The 26248-nt window shown below is 38.8% G+C and overlaps 1 protein-coding gene and 1 long non-coding RNA gene across 5 annotated transcripts in view; both read right to left on the minus strand.

The window, feature by feature from the left end:
* Positions 1-798: 798 nt before the first annotated feature.
* LOC121397743 lies at positions 799-4924 on the minus strand. Its single transcript, XR_005963890.1, has 3 exons — positions 4635-4924; positions 2064-2906; positions 799-1130 (listed from the first exon to the last, which is right to left on the minus strand). It is a non-coding gene; the product is annotated as an uncharacterized LOC121397743 (long non-coding RNA).
* Positions 4925-13198: 8274 nt separating this feature from the next.
* usp12b.S (ubiquitin specific peptidase 12b S homeolog) overlaps positions 13199-26248 on the minus strand; it is a 32455-nt gene continuing 19405 nt past the window's right edge. For all 4 annotated transcript variants that reach the window (XM_041574103.1, NM_001086820.1, XM_041574100.1 and 1 more), the window contains exons 2-9: positions 22661-22741; positions 20103-20316; positions 18863-19089; positions 17089-17165; positions 16586-16669; positions 15180-15377; positions 14108-14186; positions 13199-14025 (exon numbers count right to left, since the gene is read on the minus strand). In XM_041574103.1, coding sequence (XP_041430037.1) covers positions 13924-14025; positions 14108-14186; positions 15180-15377; positions 16586-16669; positions 17089-17165; positions 18863-19072 — 750 coding nt within the window. In that variant the 5' untranslated portion in view covers positions 19073-19089; positions 20103-20316; positions 22661-22741 and the 3' untranslated portion in view covers positions 13199-13923. The remainder of the gene's footprint in view (positions 14026-14107; positions 14187-15179; positions 15378-16585; positions 16670-17088; positions 17166-18862; positions 19090-20102; positions 20317-22660; positions 22742-26248) is intronic.

Consider the following 26248-nt stretch of genomic DNA (forward strand, 5'->3'; position numbering starts at 1 on the left):
ACTCACAGCTCACCAGTGACCTCCCAACACACATACTCACGGGTCACCAGTGACCTCCTACCACAAATACTCATTTGTCACCCAGAAGCCCCTGCTACATATACTACCGAGGAAGCCGACCCCCAATGGGACCCTTATACCCCGGGCCACTTATACTGGGATAGGGTCCTGCTAGTAGCTGAATAAAACTACAGAGAAGGGTACACATATATGTGGTTTTATATACTCATAGTAGAGACCTCAGGATATATATATATATATATATCAGCCTATCCTGAGGTCTCTAGTACTGTAGAAGCATCACATTCACTAACAAGGTGGTAATACTCTGTGTGTAAATACAAATATGCCATATGAAATACTTTTATTATCAGCATAATATGTGCAGAAAGCAGACAGACCCTAGCAGAGCTCACTACCCTGTACCTTAGTTTGGAATGTTGCCATTGCCCGGCATAGAAATGGGCATCTGCTAGCAATCTGGAGAACCGATGCCTCTCGGCGAACATATTTGAAATCATCCTCTCGCTGCTTCTCAATGATCTTGATTGCAGTTAGTTGGTTCTTGATTTTATACGATGCCAACACCACCTGGGAAAGAAGAGCGCAAAGGAAATAAATATTACTGGGTCTCTTATATGGACATGCAAGGCTGTAGCGCCACTCATATTGGTAATTAAACAAAGGATGAGCCATAAAATATTTAGTATTTCCATTTTATCCTAATAGCCCCACATTTTTGTACTGGCTTTTTTAATATTAATTTATTTACCCTTTAAAAGGTAAATTAAAAGTCATGTATGTGCCCTGCCTGGGACTGACCATCCTTCTTCAATAGGAATGAAGATAGGGGTGTCCTTTAGATAAGGGAAAATATTCTCTACAGCAAATATAGCACATGTACTTCCACTGATCAGAGAAGAGTTTACATGTTAAATTTGCATGCTTAATTCTCTTGTGATTTCTGTCTCCTTTTGGTTTCATTCCAGATCATTCCAATAGATTTTGCCATAGAAGCTCACCACTCACCTTGCCGAAGTTGCCTTCTCCTAGTTCTTTAATAAGGCTGTAATTTTTAATATCGAGGTACTGCAATGTTTCGGCGTCCTCTCTAACGCTCTCTTTTCCTCCTAGGGGATTTGTAAAACAGACAATGTAACTCAATTCATCCAATAAAGATACATAGAATGTGTCCTTATATTTAAGGTGCAGTCTTCATGTCCCATGATTAATACATATCAAGGGTCCCTATTATGGTGGTATATTCCCAAATCAGCCACCAGGTACAGCATGGGGTCAAGTTGGAAAAAACATTAATTTTACAGTAGTCCCCCAGGGCAACCAAACATTATTTATAGACCATTCAAATGTAAATTACAGTCACTATGAGCTATCTATCCACTGGTGCATTGATCTTAATGGAATGTCTAGGGTTAAAGGGGTGGTTAACTTTTAGTATGTCATATAATGATCAATTTTAAGCAACTTTTCAATTGGTCTTCAGTATTTATTTTTCATTGTTTTGTAATTATTTTCCTTCTTCTTCTGACCCTTTCCAGCTTTCAAATGGGGGTCACTGACCCCATCTAAGAATCAAATGCTCTGTATAGCTACACATTTATTGTTACTGCTACTTATTCCATTATTACATATCCCTGTCTCATTCTAATCAATGCATGGTTGCTAGGGTATATTGAACCCTAGCAACTAGTTTGCAGAAATTGCAAACTGCAGAGCTGCTGAATAGAAAGCTACATAACTCAAAAACCACAAATAATAAAAGATTAAAAACAATTGCAAATTGTCTCAGAATATCACTTTCTACATCATACAAAGGGTAACTCAAAGATGAACAACCCCTTTAGTGGAGTGCTCATTGGCCATTTCTGCAGTAATATTACAAGCAAGGCTGGGGTTAAAATATATCTTTAATTGCCATACAACCACTGAAATTAGTATATTAGAAAGTTGCTTTGAATGACTGGGCGTGTGAGGAGCATTTTTATGGGTTGAACACCTCTTCAAGTCCAACATCAATATCTTTCAAATGTTTTTCTCCTTACCAGCTGGGCTCTGCTCTGGACTTCTTGATCTTTTCCTTCGAAGTGGATACTGCTTTCGATCTCCATCTCTGAAAATTTGTTTATTTGTCTGTATTTCTTTAATTGTAATCTTTTCTCCTGCTAAAAAAAAAAATTGTTACTTTGTGTGACCTTTAGTCTCTAATTTAATCAGGGACTCATTTATCATTTTTGGCCGTCATGCACATGATATGGCTGTTTTATTTGCAACATAGGTGCTAAATTCTACTGGTACAGTTACTGATAGCAACCAATAAAATAATTGAATTGATTTTTGACTTGTCATATCCAGCTCACAGCTTATTGTGGACCTGGCTTGGACTGCCAGTGCCCTAGTATACAGCTCCCTGATCATCAGTGGAAGAAGGAAATAAATCAAAGATGTCTGTGGAATACACGGACATCTTTAGAAGTTTCAGCTAGACAGGGAAGGCAAATAGAGACAAGCAGCATTGGGAAAAGAAGAGGCGTTTGCGGTATTCTGTTTGGGTGAGGTAATCTATGCATTGATGCAGTGATCTTACTGACATGTCTGATATTGGCCATTTCTGCAGTGAAATTACAGGCAAATTAACATAAAGTACAATACAACCACTGAAATTTGTAATAAATGTATATTGGAAAGATGCTTTGAAATACTAAGCCTGTGGGGATTTGTTTTTTGGGTCGGGCACCCCTTTAAGTCCTACATCAATATCTTTCAAGTTTTGTTCTCCTTACCAGCTGGGTTCTCCTCTGGACCTCTCAATCTTTTACTTTTCAGTGAATATTGCTTTAGATGTTCTAGGCAAATCCTTAAATTCTTTAATTTTATCTTTTCTCCTGCTAAAAGAAAAAAATGACTTTATGACTTACTAATTTCTAATTTAGTCAGGGACTCATCCAGGGCCAGAACTAGGGGTGAGCAAACGAAGCACCTGCCTAGGGTGCAACAATAGCGGGGGTGCTGGGCAGGTACCAGTTAAAGTGTCTTCTGCCTACCCCTAGAGCGTGTTCACTGCCCAATATCACTCTTGCCTCTCTCCCCTCTGTCATTTTCCCTCTGTCACTTTCCCATCCCCTCTGTCACTCTCGCCTCCCCACGTCACTTGTTGTTTAAGGGGCAGATTTTATCAATGGGCCAAACTGAAAATTAGAAATCTGAATTTTCGCGTTTTTTTTAATGGTCAAAACTGTCAAATTCGACTGAGGCGTTATTCAAATTCGATTCGAGTTTTTCGAGATTTATCATACACTGGCCCTTAAAGAACTCAAAATCGACAATTCACCACCAAGTCAATGGGAGAGGTCCAGGGATTATTTTGGAGTTGTTTGCAGCCTTCCTGACATTCAAGTTTTTTTCAGAGAAAAAACTTGAATCGAGTTTTTAAATTTCAAATCAAATTCAATTTGAATTTGATTAGAGTTTTCGGTTCTATTCACCCGAGTTTGAAAAATGTGATTTTTTTAATAAATTCCGATTGGTCGAATTTCGAGTTCATGGGAGTTTATAAACTCACATGAATTCAAAATTTCAACCTTTGATAAATGGGCCTCCCCATGTTGTAGCTGCCAGCATCACACACTGCACTTCAACACTAAGGGGCACAAGTTTCTGTTCTTGCCTCTGCTCCTAGGATTTTTATAAATCTCCATGTGTGAAAATGTTATTTCTTATTGGTGACATTGGTTGGAAAACTGGTGAGTAACAATTTGATCCTGAGTTGCAGCGGACAGGTTGCTCCTAAATGGCAAGTAACAGCTTCAGCCTAATTGGCTACTGCCAGCCCTAGCATATGGGGGAGTGGATCTTTTCCACATTATACAGTAATTGCCAGAGGTTATCAGCACCCAAAATATGTTTTGTAACATGAGAGACAGCAGACACAGGAACCCCAGATGCATTTTATACAATCAGAGGCAGCAGAGAATATTATATATAGGGCGGGCAGTATGGTCACTGGCACAACAATTACATTATATACAGCACAAAGCAATGGTTACTGCCACCCCAACAATATTACCTACAGTATGACTCAGTGGTACATTAAATACAGTCAAAGGCAGTTGGCACAGGTACCCCAAGCACTTTATGGTGCCAACAGCTACTGGCTCCAAAGAGCATTATACTCAATTCAGGCCCCTCCTATTCATATTCCTGCCTCATTCAAATCAATGCATGGTTGCTAGGGTACTTTGAACCCTAGCAACCAGTTTGCAGAAATTGCAAACTGTAGAGTGACTGAATAAAAAGCTAAATAACTCAAAAACCACAACTAATAAAAAAATAAAACCAATTACAAATTGTCTCAGAATATCCCTTTCTACACCATACTAAAGATTAACTCAAAGGTGAACAACCCCTTTAGTGGAGTGCTCATTGGTCATTTCTGCAGTGATATTACAAGCAAGGCTTGGGCTAAAATTTACCACAAATTACCATACAACCACTGAAATTTGTAATGAATGTATATTGGAAAGATGTTTTGAAATACTGAGTCTGTGGGGATCTGTTTTGGGTTGAGAACCCCTTTAAGTCCTACATCAATATATTTCAAGTTTTGTTCTCCTTACCAATTGGGTTCTCCTCCGGACTTCTTGATCTTTTTCTTCTTAGCGGATATTGCATTATATGCTCTAGGCAAATCCTTAAATTCTTCAGTTTTATCTTTTCTCCTGCTAAAAAAATTAAAATCACTTTGTGACTCTCTAATTAAGTCAGGGACTCATTCAGGGTCGGAACTAGGGGTGAGCAGAAGAAGCACCTGCCTAGGGTGTAACGATAGGGGAGTGCTGGGCAGGTACCTGTTAAAGTATCTTCTGCCTACCCCTAGTGCATGTTCACTGTCCACTGTCCCTCTTGCCTCCCTCCCCTCTATCCCTCTCCCCTCCCTATGTTACTCTCCACTCCCTCCCCTCTGTCACTCTCCCTTCGCTTGTGCAAGGGCCAAGGGCACCTGGTCGGCTTGGCCTGGACCTGGACACATTTATCAGCAATGTGCAAAAAATTAGTGCAAAGAACATTTGTTGTATAAATGTTGCAGCTGCCAGTACCACACACTGCACTCTGGTTGCAATTGCTCTGGAATTGAGTGCTAAGAGGTACAAATTTCTATTCTTGCTGCTGCTCCTAGGGTTTTTATAAATAAAGTGTGAAAATGTTATTTCCAATGGTTGGAAAAGTGGTGAGTGACAATTTGATCCGGAGTTGCAGCGGACAGGTTGTGCCTAAATGGCAGGTAACAGCTTCATCCTAAGTGGCTACTGTCAGCCCAAGCATATGGGGGAGTGGATCCTTTCCCACATTATACAGTAATTGCCAGAGGTTATTAGCACCAAAAATATATTATATTACATGAGAGACAGCAGACACAGGAACCCCAAATGCATTTTATAATATCAGAGGCAGCAGAGAACATTATATATAGGGAGAGACTGTGGTTACTGGCACAACAATTACATTATATATAGTACAAAGCAATGGTTACTGCCACCCCAATTATGTTGCCTACATTGAGACCCAGTGGTACATAAATACAGTCAAAGGCAGTTGGCACAGGTACCCCAAGCACTTTATGGTGCCAACAGATACTGGCTCCAAACCGCATTATACACATTGAAAGGGAACGCACACTGGTACCCAAAATATATTGCATACAGTAAACATTATATACAGGCACACATAGTAACCTACATATAGTAGTGCCTCAACTATATTAAACATTAAAAGCCAGTGGTTTTTGCCCAAGCAATTTATCATGCCAACGGACACTGGCACCATAGGGCATTATACACATTGGAAGAGGATACTGGCACTCTAAATATATTGTATACAATAAACATTATATACAGATACTCATAGTACCATTCATATAGTGGTGCCTTAATTATATTAAACATGAAAAATCAATGGTGTTTGCTTTCCAAGAACATTACATACAGTGAAAAGTAGAGGACATACACTGCCCATATTTTCTATATAAAATGAGAGGTGGGCCAGTCACCCCAAGTTAAATGCCCATATTTGCATATTAAACAGATGAGTTACAGGTTATATAATTATATTCTTAAAGCAATATATTTTGAGTTTCTTCTCCTTACTAGCTGGGTCCTCCACTGGACTCTTAGATCTTCTCCTCTTCTTCTCCATTTTACTTATTTTCCAAGGATGTTCTTTCTTCTTCTGCTGCTGCTTTCTTCTTCCTCCACACTACAAACTCACTTTTCTGCTCAAATCTCTTCTTCTATCGCTGTAATCTCCAAAACTCTCTCAAACTCACAAAAGCTCCTGTAATCACTGCATACTGGCTAAATGACAGTCGTGACAGTTGGCTCCTGAGAGCTGGTGTCTGAGTGGCATGTGCCAGTTGAATCTGAGCAGCAATTGAAAAGTATACACAACACAGAATGGTCAACCTTTGTTCTTCAGGGAATTCTTTCTGAATATAAACTTTGTGAATGAGTAAAATTCTCATAAATACCCAAGTAGAATCCAATATCCATTTACCTGCCACTCATTATAGCCATTTATCACATATAGCTCTTTATGGGATATTGCCCTATGAAAGTCTTCACCTTTATTGGTTCCAGCTGATGGATATTATAACTCACCATTTATCTTCCTTCTTCATGTCATGATTAATAACCACAAGCACGATAGTACATCAATATGGGGGGGTTTGTGGATGCACACCTAAGGCCAATTTCAAAAAGTATAATTTCAAAAAGTATAAAGCCCTGTCTAAGTAATTCAAGTAAATATGCCAGTGCATTTAATTTTGAAACAGGGTTTTTTTGTTACAAAGTTATGATCATAATATTGATAAGCCACCATACCACGTCAAGGTAAAACCCCACATGGTGGTCCCTAACTTATTTATCTTTAGTCATAGTAAACAAGGTACATTACCTCTCTGTAGTAGCAATTCTTTGTATAAACATCTCCTGTGCCTTGGTTTCAACTCTGTGCTAGATCCTCCCCCGCCAACTTGCTGAGCGGCTTTTAAGAGGGAGAGACTGCCTTAACCAACGCCCATTTTAGAAAAGTAGAAATCAGGTGTTGTAATTAAAATCAAGGTAGAGTGATATGTGCAGTTGCACAATAGTGTGTATACATGTGTAAGTGAAAAGTGAAAGTATGTATGGTAGTGGTAAGGGAAAGTGTATGTGTATTAGGGAGTATATGTGTAAGAAAGCATAGAATAAAAGAATGTAAAGAAGAAATAAATGAGAGACATAATAAGTGTATGTGTACATAGAGTAGTGTAATGGGACGTTGGTTTTTTCACGGCTAGACCCTCCTATACTTTTTGAAATTATACTTTTTGAAATTGGCCTTAGGTGTGCATCCACAAACCCCCCCATACACAAGCAGGATAGGACATAGAAATCTGCAATTCACCAATATTGAATCAAATATGACTATAAAATCATTATAAAGAAGAAATATAAGAAGGCTTGGCAAATTTTCTTTCAACAAATGCGATTTTATATGTGATACAATTCCCACACCGTGCTTGAATGTATCAGGCACAATTGAGGTGGGCGCCACTCCCAGAGTGTCAACCATAACGCAGGAATTCTTGTTAGAAAAAAATCTTAAGAAACATGGCGACTTGTCCCTAAGTAAAGGACCCTGAAAGATGCTTAAATTCTGGGGGTAAGCAATGCAAAAAATATAGTCAGCTACACTGATTTGTGCATATTGCCTGATGTTAGGCTCCTATGATTAAGTGCCAGGTGGCACAAAACACATAAGGCCGGCCTGTATGTGATATCCTGCTCCACAGAATATATGGCGTATGGAATCATGTGCTTTAAGGAACAGTGGATACTGTCATTATATACACTCTGGAGCATTGTGTAAATATATGGGCACTGGATCCTACACCTTGAGGGACAGGTAACACTATGGACTTTGGAGGGGGCACTGTCATTGTATGAGCTCTGGGATGATACAAGAGGGAGAGAAGACACTTGCATATGGGCCCTAGGTGTAAAAGGAGAAAGAAAGGTGCTCTTTACTTGGGGGTGCAAATGTTAGGCACCTCAAGTGATTGTATTTACTCACCTCATTCCCCAGATGTTGCTCCTATCAGCAGAAAACTACACCGGCCCGGGTAATTCCAGCGAGCACCACAGAACGATCGGCTTCTGGAGTCTTGTTTGATTGTGGGGGTGCACATGCACAGTAGAGTGAAAAGCTGAAACTTTAAAAAAAGAGGTTGTCTATTTTGTTCTACTGCATGCGTCTGCCCCGGGAAGTTTGAAGAAAGATGAAGAAGGAAGAGGATCACTCCATGGTGAACCCCCGGACCTGTGCCGTTTTCTCCTGATAGGAGCACTGGGTATCAGGTAAGTAAATATAATCACTTTTGGGTGACTGACTTTTCTTTTTTCCTTCTCCTTTAAAAGGGATTGTTTATCTTTTAAAGGGGTGGTTTACCTTCAAGTTAACTTTGGTATGTTGTAGAATTTCTAATGCAAATTCTAAGCAACTTTTCAATTGGTCTTCATTATTAATTTTTTGTTTTTTTAAATTATTTACCATTTTCTTCTGACTCTTTCCAGCTTTCAAATAGGATTACTGACCCAATCTAAAAACAAATGCTCTGTAAGGCTGCACATTTATTGTTACTGATACTTTTTATAACGTATCTTTCTATTCAGGCCCTATACTCGTCTCTTATTCAAATCAGGGCATGGTTGCTAGAGTAATGTGGACCCTAGCAACCAAACTGCAAAATGAAGAGCTAATGAATAAAAACCTAAATAACCAAAAAAAACTACAAATAAAAAATGAAAAACAATTGCAATTTCTCATAATACCACTTTCTACATCATACCAAAAGTTAACTCAAAGGCGAAAACCCCCTTTAAATTACATTTTGTATGATGCAGACAGTGACATCCTGAGACAATTAACCATTGGTCTTAATTTTTTTATGTTATAGGGTTTCTGAATTATTAAGCTTTTTTTGTTCAACAGTTCCCCAGTTTCAACTTTCAACAGCTATGTGGTTGTTAAAGTCTCAACAACAGTAAAATTGCAGCTACACTGATTTTTCTGGTTAGTGAACCCGATCACAAAACTAGAAAGTGTTTAAATAGGCAAATCATATAAAGAACTATGAAAGATGAAAAAATAAAAAACAATTAAATGTTGCTAAGAAAGGGACATTCTATAACATACTGAAAGTTAACTTAAATGTTAACACCTTTAAAGGAGAAGGAAAGCTACGGAGGCATTTTATTGCCAATAGATTAGCTGCAATAGTACAAGCTAGAATGCTGTATTTATTCTGTAGAATGTTTTACCATACCTGAGTAAAAAGCTCTAGAAACTCTCTGTTTGTTTAGGATAGGAGCTGCAGTATTAATGTGGTGTGACATCACTTCCTGCCTGAGTCTCTCCCTGCTCTGGGCTCAGATTACAGTAGAGAAGGGAGGGGTGGGGGGAGAGGAGCAAACTGAGCATGCTCTTGCCCAGGGCAATGAGGTTTAAGCTGAAGGCAGGAAGTCTGATACAGAAGCCCATGTGTACACAATAGAAGGAAAGAAATGTGCTGTTTCTTTTTACAGAGGACTCAGAGAAGCACTACTTTGGGGGTTTACTGGTATATTTAGATGGACCTTTCTGATAAGGCTTACTTAGTTTTAACCTTTCCTTCTCCTTTAAGGTGAGCTTAAGTATGAAAAATAATTTGGAAGAAATAGGGGGACCTCTTGATCTGCAGCCAAACGCTCTACTCCTAACACAGGTGTGCTATAGGCAGGACCGCCATTAGGGGGGCACCGCGGGTACAGTTGTCCCGGGCCCGGCAATGTCCAAGGTGAAAGGGGGGCCCAGCCGTGCTGCACTCTCTGAAGAATCGGGACCCCTTAAGATTCGAAGTGACAAAGGAAGCCGCTTGCTTTCAGACAAACACTGCACTTGTGCACACACCCCTACTGCTTCACAGCACTCAGAGAAAGGGGCATGCCAGTAAGTGTGCATTTGCACAGGAGTGGGTGCGGTGTGGGTGGGAAAGAGTGCGGGTTGCTAAGGGATGCAGGTGTCCAGATGTCATTCTCTCACTCCTAGTCACTTGAGCTGCCAGGGTTAACGCGGGAGATATAGGCAGGTATCAACTCTTACAAGGTTAGTAATTTATAGACGCGGGTTCTAGACCTGCTTGGGGTACAAAGGGACATGTGGGTGGTAGAATCACCCAGTCACACACCACTCCCCAACATGTAACTCTTCCCCAGTACATTCCTCCAAGCCACTCCATGTACAATCTCCCCCAACATTTTGGAAATAGAAAGAAGGACAAAACAACGTGGCAGGTTGTTTCTTTGCTTATCTTAAATTGTAACAAAAGTATCTAAGTGCTGAGGGTTAAGTTGTGAAAATTGGGACAGTTGGGAGGTATGCTTGTAAATCTTCTTTCCCTTGCAACTGCCTGTACCCACCACAAACTTATCCCACAACAAGTGGATCTGGACTGGCGGCACTGAAGAAAGACCCGAAGCGATGGAAAGACCCTAAGCCAAGGAGCCAAAATGCTGTAGAACAAAGCTGAAGAATCTGCCATCGCCCGAGGACAAGGAAGAACCCACAAATAAGTTCCACTGAACCCCAATTTTTTTTTCCATTAAACCCCTAGCACCAATGTTTTTAAATTGTATATGGGGGGAGGGGGGGCATGGACACCAATTTTTCAAGAAAATTTCTGTGGGGGCCCCTGACCACCAATGTTTTTTTAAAAACTTTTATGGGGGGCCCTGGCCACCAATGTTTTTTTTTTTTTTTTTAACTCCTAGGGAGCCCTGACCACTGCTGATGTATGTATAGACTCTTTACTGTGGTGTGGGTGGGATCTGGGGTAGGGCTTGGGGGCTGGGGACCCAGAAAATTTTGCTGAATGGGGCCCCGTGATTTCTAATGGTGACAAAAATAAAACTCAAGAATAAAATACTGATATATGGGTATTTGAGGGTGAGAAGTGTATCCTCTATTTAACGGAGCATATACCCTGTGTATAGGTCAACCAAGAAAGGCTCAGAGTGCTTTTCTGTGCATTTTGTCATTGACAATTCCTTAGATTTCATATTAGCAGTTTTTACACTGCTTGAATTATGAATGTGTAACCACAGCACCCCTTGATCTCCAACCTGAGCAGAAAGCCTAAAGCATTAATTCACTTTAGCAGAAAGTGTCTCATGACACTTTCCAGCTCAGGCCTTTGGCTCCATAGCGATTACACATTCATATCAGCAGTGTAAAATGTATGGAATTCTGAAATCTAAAAAAAATGTAAATTGCTCAGAACAGCAATTTCACATTAAGATATAAAGGTTGTAAAGTTTTTTTATGTGATTTTTAAATTGAAACCTTCCTTTTATATCAGGCTATCAGTGGGATTAGAAACGTTATAGTAACACTCAAAATAGGCTTCAAACATAAGGTAACTAACTTTAATTATTCAGTTTTCTTTTTTATTTCACTTTCTACGTTGCCTCACTCCAAAATGAACTTGAAGATACCTGACTGTCAAGCCTGCATATATCATCAATGACCTTTCTATTCAGGCCTGTCATACTTCAGTCTGAACCTCTTGTCTCCCAAGCACCAGCATGAAGAGCTGCAGAACAAAAAAGCTGAATTAAACAAAAGATATATAACTAAAAATACAAAAACAATGAAGATCAAGTGGTAAATGTCTAAGAAGGCCGGTATTCTGTATCAGTGTCATCTAATGGTTTTCTATGCAATGGCACACATACCACATGCAGATCTCGCATACCAAATGATAAGGGGGTCAGATTATTGAGAAAATTATGGTGTTAAAGGGCATGTAAAGGCAAAAAAATAAAATCTGATTTTTACTTTTGTCAATGAAAAAGAAACCAATCTCCAATATACTTTTAATTAAAAAATGTGTACCGTTTTTATAAGAAACTTGACTGTATGCAGTGAAATTCTCCCTTCATTTACTGCTGTGGATAGGAATTGTCAGACGGTCCCTAACTGCTCTGCAGGGAAACAACCATACTTATGAACAGCAGGGGGAGCCCCCGACTTACTTCCTAGCCATGCAGAACTCAAGCAGCTTTGTTTGTTTCCCTGTAGAGCAGTTGGTGCATGTGTAGAGATTTGTATTGGATTTTATTTTTGCCTTTACATCCCCTTTACTGTTTCCAACTCCAGCTCCAGGGACAAAGATAATGGAGCCAGATTTAAACCGATAAACTGGGATTCTATTTGGAGGATTATTTTGCTGCAGCCACTGGTTCTGCAGAGTTGGAAAAAGTTTGTATTAAACAATTCAAAAACTATAAAATCCACATTGGATTACATGACAACACAGGAACCAGCGCAGTCTGTATATTCTGATTATTAATCAGTCTTGCTATATCGGCTTCTGGCAGATATTATTTGACTTGTGCAGTTTTGATAATTCATGATAATCCCTAAGCAGCCCAGACCACATTGAGCATGTGCACAGCCTTGGTCTTGCAAAGATGTTTAACAAAGTTACAAGATGGTGACCCCCTGTGGCCAACTTTGAAAGCATAAATTATTTGTTTGATTAGGCTTGTGGTGCAGTAAGTTCATGTTTATATTTAGTATACAAAATACAGAATTTCTAGCCTTATTCTATTTTAGACTTTACTTCCCCTTTAAACTAACAAATCTACTGACAATTTGAGCAAGCTGGGGGCGACAACAACCCCCTAGGGTGCAACTTTTGGCCCACAGGTGGAAAGCCCTTTTCTTTATCAGACTTTATAATCCCAATCATAGGGTTAAACTCCTATTTAAAAGCAAAAAGCTACTTCTGTGGAACATAGCCAGATTCTTGTAATGCAAGTGTGGGTTATGGCTCTGTTAATTATATACAATGTCTGAAGTCATTCTTTTTTCTTTACTTTGAAAAATCCTCCTGCCCCCCAGTACAGCCACATATTTCAATAGCACAGGGCTGCTGTTTCCTGCCAGTAGGTGGCAGACAGACATGTTACAAGGGGAAATGGTTAGCTGACACCACTCACAGAGTAAGCACAGTGCTGAAGTTAAAATGGTAGGCATGACAATTTTGTAAAAGTAAACACCACACATCATACAGTAAAGAACTACGGGATAACAAATCTCCTTTGGTGTCAATATCGGTTTAATGAGCTAAAGAACAAAACACCTAGGTGCCTGGTGTAACCCACCGTTCTCATTTACGTATGACCAAAGCTTTCTAAGTATAATCATTAACCCAATGGGAACACTTCAAATGACATTTAAAGGTGCTAGAAATTTGGAAAATAAAGTCATAAAATGTATCCAAGCAATGTATATGTGCAGAGCAGCAGCCTCAACCTCTCTTCCTCTGTGAGGGGTGCTACAGCAAAGCAGAGTAAGATGGAAATGATTGAAGACGATACAAAAAAAATGAAAGTATGTGAATGTCGCATAAGGAAACAATAAACTCTTGATTGTAGATTCCTTTAAACACTATGATTTTGAGTACTCCAAAGTGCTGCACAGATCCATTTCTCAGCATCCATCTGATATCCAATCAAATTTCCACCTCTGGTCTCCTGATGCCAAATTGATGTTATGTTGGGATACAGGAAGGTTTTTAATCCCTTAATTTTCTGAGAATCCTGCTCAAGAAGGGGTTAAAAGTAAATTCAGAGGAGTATATTCAATCTTATTTTGGCAGCCTGGATTAGTGGACTATTTAGCATCACCATGCGGCCACGAGTAGGGACAGTTGCTAGAATCTTCATGTTCTTCTCATGACTGCTCCCTAGATGTCTAACCCACTATTTATATTCTCTCTTTCAGGAGTATATATTTTCTGTACATTTCTTTACAGCCAAGCCTTCAGTCTCTAGATTGATAGAACAGGATATAACCGGACTCAGAGTTTTTGGAAATGTCAGATGTCAAACCATAGAATTCCTCAATGGCTTGTGCATCGATTTTCTGAAAAGTAAAAGAATGATTACTCATAGTATGGTTTTCATAGTAATGTGGATATATGAATAGTAGAATAAGGAAAACCAACCTCTACAATATCGTCGTCAAACAACAACCAGAATCCATGGCTTTTTACAATGGTAATGTAGTGTCCACGATTTGGTCCACTGTTGTGGGGAAACAAAAGAACATTTTTTATTCACACAAACCAAGCAAAAGATATGAAAAAAAGTAAAGTGCCAACATATTCTGCAGCACTGTACAATAAATGGGTTATACACTGTACATACAGTATTACAATCAAAGCAGCCAATAACCGATACAAGAGGTGAAGAAAGTCCTGTCCAAAGGAGCTTACAATCTAAAAGGAGAAGTGGTTGAGAACTGCTTATATTCTGTTAAAGATCTGATATGAATCTCAAAATTTCCCTTTTGCTCATGATTTACATTTTTTTTTTTTAAACTTCGAATAAAAGCTGTCAGTGTCATATTTAAAGCTGCAGATCCATCTATCCATCTTTGCTAAACTTTTGCAACCAATCTGCTAATAAATCATGTTTAAGAAACTTTCGATGATGTAAATTATTTCAGTGATCTCTGAGCACTGTTTGGATGCTCTGCCATACATACAACAGATAAAATTGTATAAGGGTGACTGCACAAGAGATGTTTTTTCTTCTGCCATTTTTCAGCCAGCGAAGAGGCACCCGTAATACTGTATGTGTTTCCATTACAGCTAATCACAGGCTCATTCAGCAGGTTTGAGCTCTTTAACACCCATGAGCCATAAGCATGAAGCATGACAAAACTAGGATCTGAAAATAATTTGAGGTGCTTAGCGAAGCAAAAAACTTTGGAGAAAATGTTTTGGAAATGCTTTGGAATAAAACATGACAGACCCATTTGCACAGTTCAGCAACACTTTTACCATGTAGCTTTAAGTTTTAAAATGCAAATGAAATTCGTTGAGGTGACACTGCAAAGTATTATTCACAAAGATCAAGTTTCTAACTTTTAATACTTTTTTATTGAGCCAGGAATAAGTGGAAAACTATAACCTGTCTATAACCAGCTTCTGTGCTGTGCAGTTGAATTACAGAAAGCATACACTAGCACTATTTGTTATGGTGTTCCCCTGTTATAGGTGACAGCAAACATACCTTCCGCAGTGAACTACCACTGCCACAAGATCATACATTCTGTCTGGGTTGGTAGCATCCCCGGAGGTGTTAAAGAGTCGCAGCTCCAATGGAAATACCACTCGGTAGGACAGTTTGGTATATCGATGCAGCTGGTCCATGTATTTAAACCTTTTTAAGTGCAGAGCTAGAATCATAGGCAACTTCTTTACTCTCATTCTAAAAGAAATCAAAAGAAAAAGTTACCTATCTGCTCCTACAGCAGAATGATGATGAGCCCAAACATTGTAGAATTCACACCTGAAAGCAGTGAGTATAACAAAGTTGCTCTACTGTGAAATATAACCCAAAAGAGGTGCCTTTATTCAAATGCAAAAAAGATCTTTCACAACTATTAGTTGAGGTCTGACAAAGTCAGAGCAACAAACAACATTTTTTTTACAGGAAAGAAAAAAGAAACCCCACCAATAGTTATGATTCTAAGGTTGACAGAAAAGTTCTAATAGGTGATGCACCCTACTTATTTAACACCAATAATTCATAAGAAATTAGACTAAAAAAAGAGATTTTAACGTGCCAGTGCCGTTATAACCACATTAACTTTTCCTGAATACTTTGAGATTAAAAAATTGAAAAATCGAACTAATTCAATTCATCTGTGAGATAATATTACTCCGTAATTCATCCATAAATAGAAAAATTCATTATTTAAGTAAAGTGCAGTGCAATAATTTAAAGTATTAGACCCAAAAAATTAATTAGTTGAATTAAAAAGTAGTTAAAAATGACCAAACATGGTAGTGGGTTAAAAAATGTAGTCACAATCCAAAAAATTAGATAGTAGAAATTAGAAACAATAGATGATGGAGTTGTCCCGTAAACTAGCTACCTGATTTTTTTCTCGAGCCTGGGACACCACAAAGATAAGGCAGGACAGGGTAACCGGGGCTGTGGCCTTGGTATTTAACTTGCCCTAGATGTTTTGAAAGAGGCTAAGTAACCCTAAAAAGCCACAAACCGTCTGCCCCTTAGAATGGAAAGAAGATTATAAGAGGTTGTATAGAATAGTAGAGGATTTGACCCAAAAAATTCTTGCCCCCACTTCCGTTGAAAAAAACCCAACAAAACTATTAGTTATAGACCGAATTTACCGAATCAATTTGAACAAAAGAGGATTACTGAGAACGCCGACGTACGTTTCGCTAAACAGCTTTGTTATAAAAACCACCTAAATGTTATGATATATCAAAGTTCCAAATTATTTTTACAGCAGGGCTAGTTTTACCAAATACTTCTTGCCTCCCTTTGAGAAGCTTTATGTTGGGATTTCATAGTTTCCTTTCAGCATTATATACAAACACAATTTCATTTGTCACAGAAAGCAAATATAAGCTTACTTACTACATATGAACATACTTCAGACTCACCTTTTCTGTGCTTCCTGTTTGCTACGGCACTGCTCACAATAATATTTATATTCACTGCATAGTGTTTCTGTATTACTGAATCCCCTGCAGAAACAGAACAAGCACTTTAAATTAAATCATCTACAGTGTCTTTAATTACTAGTCTATAACAGTCTAGGTAGCATTAAGGTGTTCACCTCTAAAAAAAACATAGAAAATTGGCGCTGCTGCAATAACCCATAGCATCTAATTAGCTTATCTGTATTCAGAATAATGAGAGTCAATATCTTCCTGGTTGCTAAGGGCTACTGCACTGATTGCTCCTAGATGTCATACAAAGGAGGAACTCCAAATGTATTTACATGCTACAGTTGCTACATGCTGAATTATGTTTTATGATCTACCATATGTGCAGTTATGGTTTATATTTGAGAATATTCCCTATGTCCCATGTAATAGGCATCCCTTTTCTGGAAAAAAAATACAAAATACAGGAACTTTGAAGAGGGCAACAGGTGACATACCTTAAACAATGTGTAATAGAAGTGTTTTGTTCCACATCTACAGAGAGATCCAGGAAGTCTTCATCTTTGCTACTAACCTTGAGAAGAACACAAGAGTGTCAACTGTCAGCATTTAACTATTAATTACATTAAGTAGATAAAACTTGCAGTTGATTATTGTTTTAGCTAAACTGAAGCTTTTCCTGTATACCACCATATATGGCTCGGTTGGTTACACACAAATAGCATAATGAATAAATAGATACAATCTTCTCTAAATTAAAAAAATCTAGGCTCTAATAGTGCAGTTATTGGGATACAAAGAGTTCTCGGTAGTGAACTTTAGGCTAATCTGTGCAGTAATAGTTACCTGTCGCACTTGGTTCCAAGGCTTTTGTGATCTTTTTACCATACAATCTGTCAGTTTACTTAAAGGGGATGTAAAGGCAAAAAAAAAAAAACCTATCTCCACTATACTTTCATTAAAGAATGTACAGTGTTTATAAAAAACCTGATTGTATGCAGTGAAATTCCCCATTCGTTTTACTTTCTCTGTTGCAGATAGGAAACTATTTAGATGGTCCCTAGCTGCTTTGCAAGGAAATGATTGTATTTTTGAATGGCAGGGTTATTTTATGTTTTGTTTCCACAACCTTATAATCTGGCTAGCCTTAGATAATCTCTATGACAACCAACCCCTGCACCTTCCTTCCCAGGCCATTCTGTTGGTTTTCCAGTAGAGCAGTCAGCAACAGTGTAGAGCAGTGATCCCCAACCAGTAGCTCGTGAGCAACATGTTGCTCTCCAACCCCTTGGATGTTGCTCCCAGTGACCTCAAAGCAGGGGCTTATTTTTGAATTCCAGGCTTGGAGGCAAGTTTTGGTTGTATAAAATCCAGTTTTAATCCAAACAGAGTCTCAATGTAGGTTGACAATCCACATAGGGGGTTCCAAATTGCACTTATTTGCCACCCCAGGAACGTTTTTCATGCTTGTGTTGCTCCCCAACTCCTTTTACTTCTGAATGTTGCTCACGGGTTCAAAAGGTTGGGGATCCCTGGTGTAGAGATTAGTATCCACAGCAAGTCAAGGGAACATGGAATTTCACTGCATACAATCACGCTTTTTCATAAAAACAGTACAGATTTTTTAACTGCAGTATATTTATTTTTCATTAAAGAAAGTAAAAATTGGATTTCATTTTTTGCCTTTACATCCCCTTTAAGTGACAGTGTTATTTACACATACTGACTGTTTGAAAAGCTCATGCACCTCTGTAATAACTTTAGGGCAATTTTTGGGGCACTGTAGCCAACTTGAAATTGTGGACAACAAAAATCCCAAAATTGGCCTTCCAATGAGGACACTGAAATCTCCACAAATGTTAGCAAAAGCCTGCAATACATTTTTGCATGATTTCATATTTTAACTGATATACATGCAACAATGGGAGGCCAGTGCAAAGGCAATTGGTGTTGTTGCAGTGGCAAACAATTAAATTTTCAGGTAATTTAGAAAGGAAAAACTGAACATTGCATATCTTTTATTATGGATAACCATGGGGACACCCAACTAATAAAGGACACAAAACCAACCAGGAACCACCAATAACAGAGCAGGAGTGAGGCAGTGGTAACTATGATTCACAAGCACAATAGGTTACAATGAAAGCCACAAGAATATACCTCTTCTTCCAGGGTATAGGTGTCCAAAATAGAACTTAAAATAATGAGAGAATGTTGCACTCCTAGCACTGAACCCCCCCCCCCCCCACCGTTAGCAATAGTGGCACTCACAGCTTCACAGTTAAGACATCGGGTTTCATTGGTTAGTGTCCCTTGGAAGATATCGTGGACCCAGGTGAGGTCAGACTTTTCTGGCTCTGGGGCCTCCAGGGTCCCGTTCTGTAGCTTGCCATTTTGCTTTTCCTGCTTCCTCTCCTCCAGCAGCAAATCAGCTATAGTATTCAGAAGGTAGTTCAGAAATTCATGGGCATCCTGTTGCATGTAGTTATCAAAAAGTTCTACAAGTGGTACACAACAGGGTAGTTGTTAGTACTGAAGCATTCTAGAAAACGTAAAGTAAGTATGTCTGAATGAGCACATATTTTATACATGATTAACCAGTCACAGAATGAAACTTTCACATTACAATCTCCACAAGGGGGCAAAATTACTTCTTAAAATAATATAACAATAACATTCATTAGATGCATTATTTAAATATCAGCACAGAAAATGTTAAGCAAGAATGCCCCCTACTGAAGAATTGTGCGTTCTACTGACACACAGCAGCTTCCAAAATCAAATGTTTTACAATATATAGCTTTTTCTTGAGGGGCAAAAACAGTTCATCATCATCAAAACAATAGTCATGGTCCAAATTGTTTTCAAAATAAGTTGAGACACTGGGTGCAGGCAGGAAATAAAGCAGCTAAACATGTTGGCTTTGTACTGGGATAAATAAAAGTATGTTATCTGTGGATGAAAAAGCAGTGCTCTGGCAACATGTGGGTATATTATACAGGGAGTCCTTGAGTTATATACACACAACTTAAATACAAATCACACTTAGAGATGGGGGCTATTACAGTAACAAACTATGATTTGCTTGACTTTTAGTAGTATTTAGCTTTAATAAACCACCTGCCTCAATCCTCTCTGGTATATGTTGTCTACTACATAGCACAAAAAGGTAAAAATAAACAATATGTTAAGACAGACATTTGTCGAAGTTGCATTTAGTAAGTAAATGTATGTTTCAACTTATATACAAATTAAACTTATGGACCGGGGACTGCCTGTATATAATATATTTGAGTGTTGTTGTCACAATGCATGACATGTTTGATCTACTATATAATTTGAAAAAGAACAGCCACTTAGCAGTCACATATATGTTCTAGGCATGCAAGGATGGGCCACGCAATATATCGGTTTCCTCTCTATTGTATAGGAAATGTTCGGATTACCTCAGTAACAAGATTTGTTCCTATCAGAACGTTATAGTTCGGGAAAATTAAACATATCTGCATACCATTTTCCTTTCTTAGCCTGGAGATGAATTTCTTGGGAGGAATGACCCCCACTTTCTTCTTTTGTGTGGCAATACTGTTGAAGAGGTCTGCCAGGCATGTGAGCAAGCTTTCCTTCTTCCGCGGCTGGACCTTGTATGCCAAAACTTTCTCCCGAAACGGACGACAAAAATAAAGTGCTTGTAGAACAGAGTTACAGTAACAGGTGTTCCCAAACTAGAAAGAGAGATGGAACAGAGAGAGCATGTAAGTGATATACGACAAAGGATGCACCATATTTACTATGCTGCCAAGCAGATGCCCTCATAAGCACAAAATATTTGCTCTATGCAGACTTATCAAGGCTGTACAAAAGGGGGGCCACAAAGTAAATCTAACCCTCCAAGTTATTTATGGGCTCTACAGACATCTGTCTATCACATGACCGGTTTGATATATTTGGGCCTACAAGCCTGCAGTATGTTTTGGGTCATTGTCCTTCTGTATTATGAAATGCCTCACAATCAATTTGACTGCATTTAGCTGGATTGGAGCAGACAGTATGTCTCAGAACACATCAGAATTAATTTGGCTGCTTCTGTCCTGAGTCACATCATCGATAAACACTAGTGTCCCAGTGCCACTGGAAGCCACACTGCCTCTGCCATGTTTTATAGATGATGTGGTATGCTTTGGATCATGAGCTGTTCCACGCCTTCTCCATACTTTTTTTCTTGCCATCATTCTGGTAGAGGTTGATCTTGGTTTCATCTGTCCAAAGAATGTTTTTCCTGAACTGTGCTAGCTTTTTTTAGCAAAGTCCAATCTAGCCTTTCTATTCTTGAGGCTTATGTGTGGATTGCACCTTGCAGTGCACCCTATGTATTTAATATCATGCAGTCTTCTCTTTATGGTAGACTTGGATATTGATACGCCTGCCTACTGGAGAGCGTTATTCACTTGTTTTGTTGTGAAGGGGTTTCTCCTCACCATGGAAATGATTCTGCAATCATCCACCACTGTTTTTTTCTGTGGACGTCCAGGTCTTTTTTCATTGCTGAGTTCACCAGTGCTTTCTTTCTTTCTCAGGATGTACCAAACCGTAGATTGTGCCACTCCTTATATTGTAGCAATTTCTTGGATGGGTTTTTTCTGTTTTTGCAGCTTAAGGATGGCTTATTTCACCTGCATGGAGAGCTCCTTTGACCGCACGTTGTCTGTTCACAGCAAAATCTTCCACATACAAGCACCCCCCTCAAATAATCTCCAGGGCTATTATCTGTTTAATTCATAATGATAAAGTGAAGGAATTGCCCACAAACTAGTCTTTTAGTCAATTGTCCAATTACTTTTGAGCCCCTGAAATGAAGGCTTTAGTTCCTCACATTTTTATGCAATCTTTTTGTTCAATCCACTGAATTAAAACTGAAAGTCTGCAGTTCAACTGCTTCGGAAATGTTTCATTAAAAATTCATTGTGTATGTACAGAACCTAAATTAGAAAAAAGTTGTCTTTATCCAAATATTGATGGACATAACGGTCACCACTTTATACAGTATTTTATACTTATAGTTTTTATTAGGTAGTGTTGCATTCAATCTTATTGCAGCAAATTCCATATAATTGCTGGCCACAATATGTAAGCAGGGATGATGTGTCATCGATTTTATATTTAGTGTCTCTATTTATATCAGAGTGAAATTTGTTTGTCAGCTAATAAAGTGAAAAGGCCACTCAGAGGACTGTTGGCATAGCAATCATGGAAAGTGTTTTTAGCTTGAACAATGACAGAAAGCAGATCTGCAAAACAGATGAAAACAATGATTATGTAACCTGTCACGGACAGGAAGTTAGAATGGAGCAAGTGGTTATTGAGTTACCCACAAAAATTGCACTTGATATTCTTACGAAGTTGCTGATTTGGAGCATAAGTACAGGAGCAGAAAGATTTTTGTGTATTTCAGGCTGTAGGATCCAGTTCTTTTTACCAGACACCAGCCAGCACCTTAGCATAAGTTCTAAGCCCTGTTGTTATAATGGTGAATGCAAGGATTCAACACTACAAGGATTATACATGTCCCAAACAAATTACCTTTATAGGTGCATGTTGCTGTGACCCTGCAGAGTGTATGCCTCTGAAATCTATGCATGCAATACATAGTCAATACATACAGGTACAACATGTAAGACTAAACCTGATTGCAGTAATGATACTGGATCCAAAGATGTACCCCATAATACCAGGCACACTTCTGCTGATGATGTAAACCCTGTTATTAAGAACATTTTAAGTCTTTACTCAGATTATAAATGCCATACCACATGCCAGTAATCACCAGTTATTTATGAGAGTTAATTTATTGCTTATTTAGCAACTATCAACTTTTATTTAAAAGACTGCACTGTGGTCAAAATTACAATAAAAAGCGCGAAGGGCTTGGGCATCCCCAAATTGTACCCCGGTGATTTCCATCATGTTTACCATTTGCCCTACCTTACTTAGAGAACAGATTACAAGCCATTCTTTCAAATTAAATTTTAAACATTTTATTATACAGAAAAGATACCTGCTCATACTCACATTGACCAAACCGAAGTAATGTTCATTTACAGGAAATTGCTCTGGGCCTATTTCTTTTTCCAATGTTGAGGCATTGGTGCCCTGAGGAGAGAGGAAAAACAAACTGTTCCACACAAACCGGACTTATGAATGGTTGGTTGAAGAAAAGAGATTAATACAAAAGATGATTTATTAGAAGACTCACAAATAATAGTGGCATTTAAAGGTTCCTTAGCTATGACAGCCCACTAGCAAATGTAGCCAGTTCTGACCTTGCTGCAGGTTAAGAACTGCACTTGTACAATGCAAATAAAGTATTAATATGCATAACACTGACATAAAGGAAGGCCAAAGAAATATAATGAGCTACTAGTAGAAGTGGGCTAGCATGTGGTGTAATTGCAGAACTCTAGGCTTCTCCATAAACTTTTCCACCCACTAAGAGAGCTCAGTGGGAATAAAAATAGATCCTCCAAGAGTCCTCAATCTGAGCAAATGCCACCATTCAGCAGCCAATAACTGAATTACAGGCAATTCCATTCACAGCCACTTCACATACTTCAATTTTTATGGCACAATTGATAGAATCGCAGCTCTAATATTCAGCTTGCCTGACACCTGGGATACTGGCAATTGCTGTTAAACCACAATTTAAAATAAATACAAAAACTATACCCTTATCTAACGGTTATTTATTGTACCTTTTAACAGCAGAGTGCAATCATTTAGATGAGTGTGTGATTGCATTTCTGCGTATGTTTGGGAGCTGCCATTCTAATCTAAAAAATAAAAGCTGCAGTATTTCTAGCTTTAGTTATGACAAGTGGATGTGGTTGCTTTTCCTGGATAGAAGCATCTCCTGTCCACCCTACCAGAATGAGCCCACCTTGTACAGCAAGAAAATCCTGTAAATAATATCTATCAATCTATCCCTCAATCCATCTATTATGCTTCAGTGGCCACTGGCTATTTTAAATATTGAAAACAACCCACTCTTTGGCTTATATAGGCAAGATATTTATACATTGCAGCCCTGCAGACACATGTTGCTAAATTACCATTGTGATCTTGAACAGGATGGAAACTCAGCTGACACGGGGCTTGAACAGACAATTCCCATAGATAGGAACACATGTGAAAAGAGTGTTATGTGCAAACAATGGCATAAGCTATACCACAGATAGCATAAACATTGTAACAGGGATGTCTGTATCAGCTACTCACATTATAAACCAAGTCCTGAAGTAATTCTACAGAACTGTATATGCAATTTTACTTTCTACCCTCCTGCTGCTTTGAATTAGTTTTGCAGAGATATTATTTAACAGCAAAGAAAGAGAAACTATATGATAGCTGGCTCATATTAAAAGAAAAAAAAACCTCAAATGGACAGGGATTCCAGCAACTCTAGGACACTGGAAAAAAATCATATTGGATAAAGAAACGGATTGGTCAAGGAGCCTAAATACCGGTCACTGTACATTTTCTAACTAGTACTCTGCATTGCTCCCCTTGCAAACTGGAAATATTGTAGTGTGTATCCACTAGATGTCACTGTTGCAAGGAAGTATTTATAAGTCTTTTTGAATGTGATACTCAGAGTTCTACAATGTTGATGGCTGTTGTGAATCTGTACTTAAAGTGCTAGCAAATAAAGTTATTGCAATGAAGGCTGTCTGCCACTGACCAGCTTAGTCCTACCAATTTCCTACATAACATGAACCAACTAGGGTCACAAGTCAAATATTGATGACCAAGGCTATGTCATCATTTAATAAGAATAACGTGATACAGAATGTAGCTCATCTGTGTGTCAGAAAGTGGCAAGTTATAGGTGCACAGGGCAGCAAGGAATCATTCCAGGGGGTATCTGTGTCGATGTCCATGATAGACTAAATTCTGCTGAACGGCTCATAACACAACCAAAATGTCCATGGGCTGCTAAGCCCATGTTTGTCCCTCAGGAATATTATCAAAGACTTCCATTTGTATATTCTGCTACATCCTTGTATTTGAAAGAGTAAGTCAAATGACTAAACTTGTGGCCAGTCCAGTGTGTCTTATTTACACATTATTGTAATTCCCCTACAGAAGTAGAATATGCGTGCAAGGCATTTAATGAACCAGCTCTATAAGTGAATGTGGTTTTGCGGAGTTATAAAGGGATATGTTCGGTTTCATTTTTCTTTTACAGCTGGCACTGTAAATGTAAGAATAAAATTCACCATACGGGCAACATCTTAAGTAAGACATGGAGTATTTTTCCAGCACTATATAACAATAATTAAAATGTATTAAGGACAATTAAGCTGGAAGCAGCTGTGCATGGCACGCAGGATTAAGCTGTATGGCAAACACATACATATACCTTATAAGGTGGGTTTGGTAACTTGCAGCACCATTTACATACTGAGGTATTTGAAACAGAACATTTAAAGGAGCTGTTCAACTTTGCCATTACATTAAAGAAGAACTAAACCCCATCCCTACCAAAAGTCCCCTAAACTTTCTGGCATTATCCCTCTCTCCTTCCCTGTGCTCTTTAAAAAAAATCTGATCCTTAAATGCAGAGAAGCGTATGGGAGCTACCAGTCACCACTTCCGGCTCTTCGGGTCTCTTTGCTGACACAAAGCCTGCAGGAGCATGCGCAGTTGGGCCAAGTCAAGAATCAGCTTCAACTGCAGATGCGCAAATCAGCGTTGGCCCTAAGACAATGTGAAGAGCTGGAAGATGGCGAATGGGAGCTCCGCCACAATTCCCTGCATTTAGGGTTTCGATTTTTTCCTGGTATCCCGGTGGGCCAGTTCAACACTGCGTAGCTGGGCACCCCAAAATGTTCTCACAATGTAGTCCAAACCAGCTGATGTGAAGAAGAATGCAAGACATTGTAGTAAATAGAGTGGTCACTGAGGGACAGCTGATTCAGTTACATTGGTTCAAGAGTCAGAATCAGTATAGCATGAAGAGCATATTAAGGGATAGACATATACTGATTTCAAAAGCAATTACATTTCCAATAACTTAGAAGCCGTTAAAGTTTTATTAACACTGTACAGTGAAAAAATGCGTAAGAGCACATTTAATTCATTGGCAACACTATCTTTTTTAAGGATGACAAACCCATTCAAAAGTTTTACAAGAGACAACATGCACCAACATAGCTCCTTCCAACAAGACAGAACTGAAAACAAACTGGCACACTTATGGGACAAATAACCATACCGCACCATTAGATTAACCAGCATATCAGATGCCTAAAATGCACCTTAAAAAAAGCGATTCCTGTGATAAATCTGTGGGGTTACTGAACCCAGCAACCAAAAGCTATTGCTCCATGAGGCTATAATGTTATTGCTACTTTTTATTACTTATCTTTCTATTTAGCCCCTCCCTTATTCATTTTGCTGCTGAAATTCCAAACTGCTGAACAAAAAATAATTCAAAAACCAAACAAAGTAAAAAAGTGAAACCAATCAAGCTCTAAAGGTGGCCATACACAGGCCTATAAATGCTGCCGACAGAACGAGCCGGCAGCTTATTGGCCCGTGTATGGGGCCCCCTGGATCGCGACCGCATCTGTTCGTTGATGCGGTCCCGCGATCCAACCA

This window comes from Xenopus laevis, chromosome 8S (assembly GCF_017654675.1).
Source record: "Xenopus laevis strain J_2021 chromosome 8S, Xenopus_laevis_v10.1, whole genome shotgun sequence".
In the NCBI taxonomy this organism is placed as follows: domain Eukaryota; kingdom Metazoa; phylum Chordata; class Amphibia; order Anura; family Pipidae; genus Xenopus; species Xenopus laevis.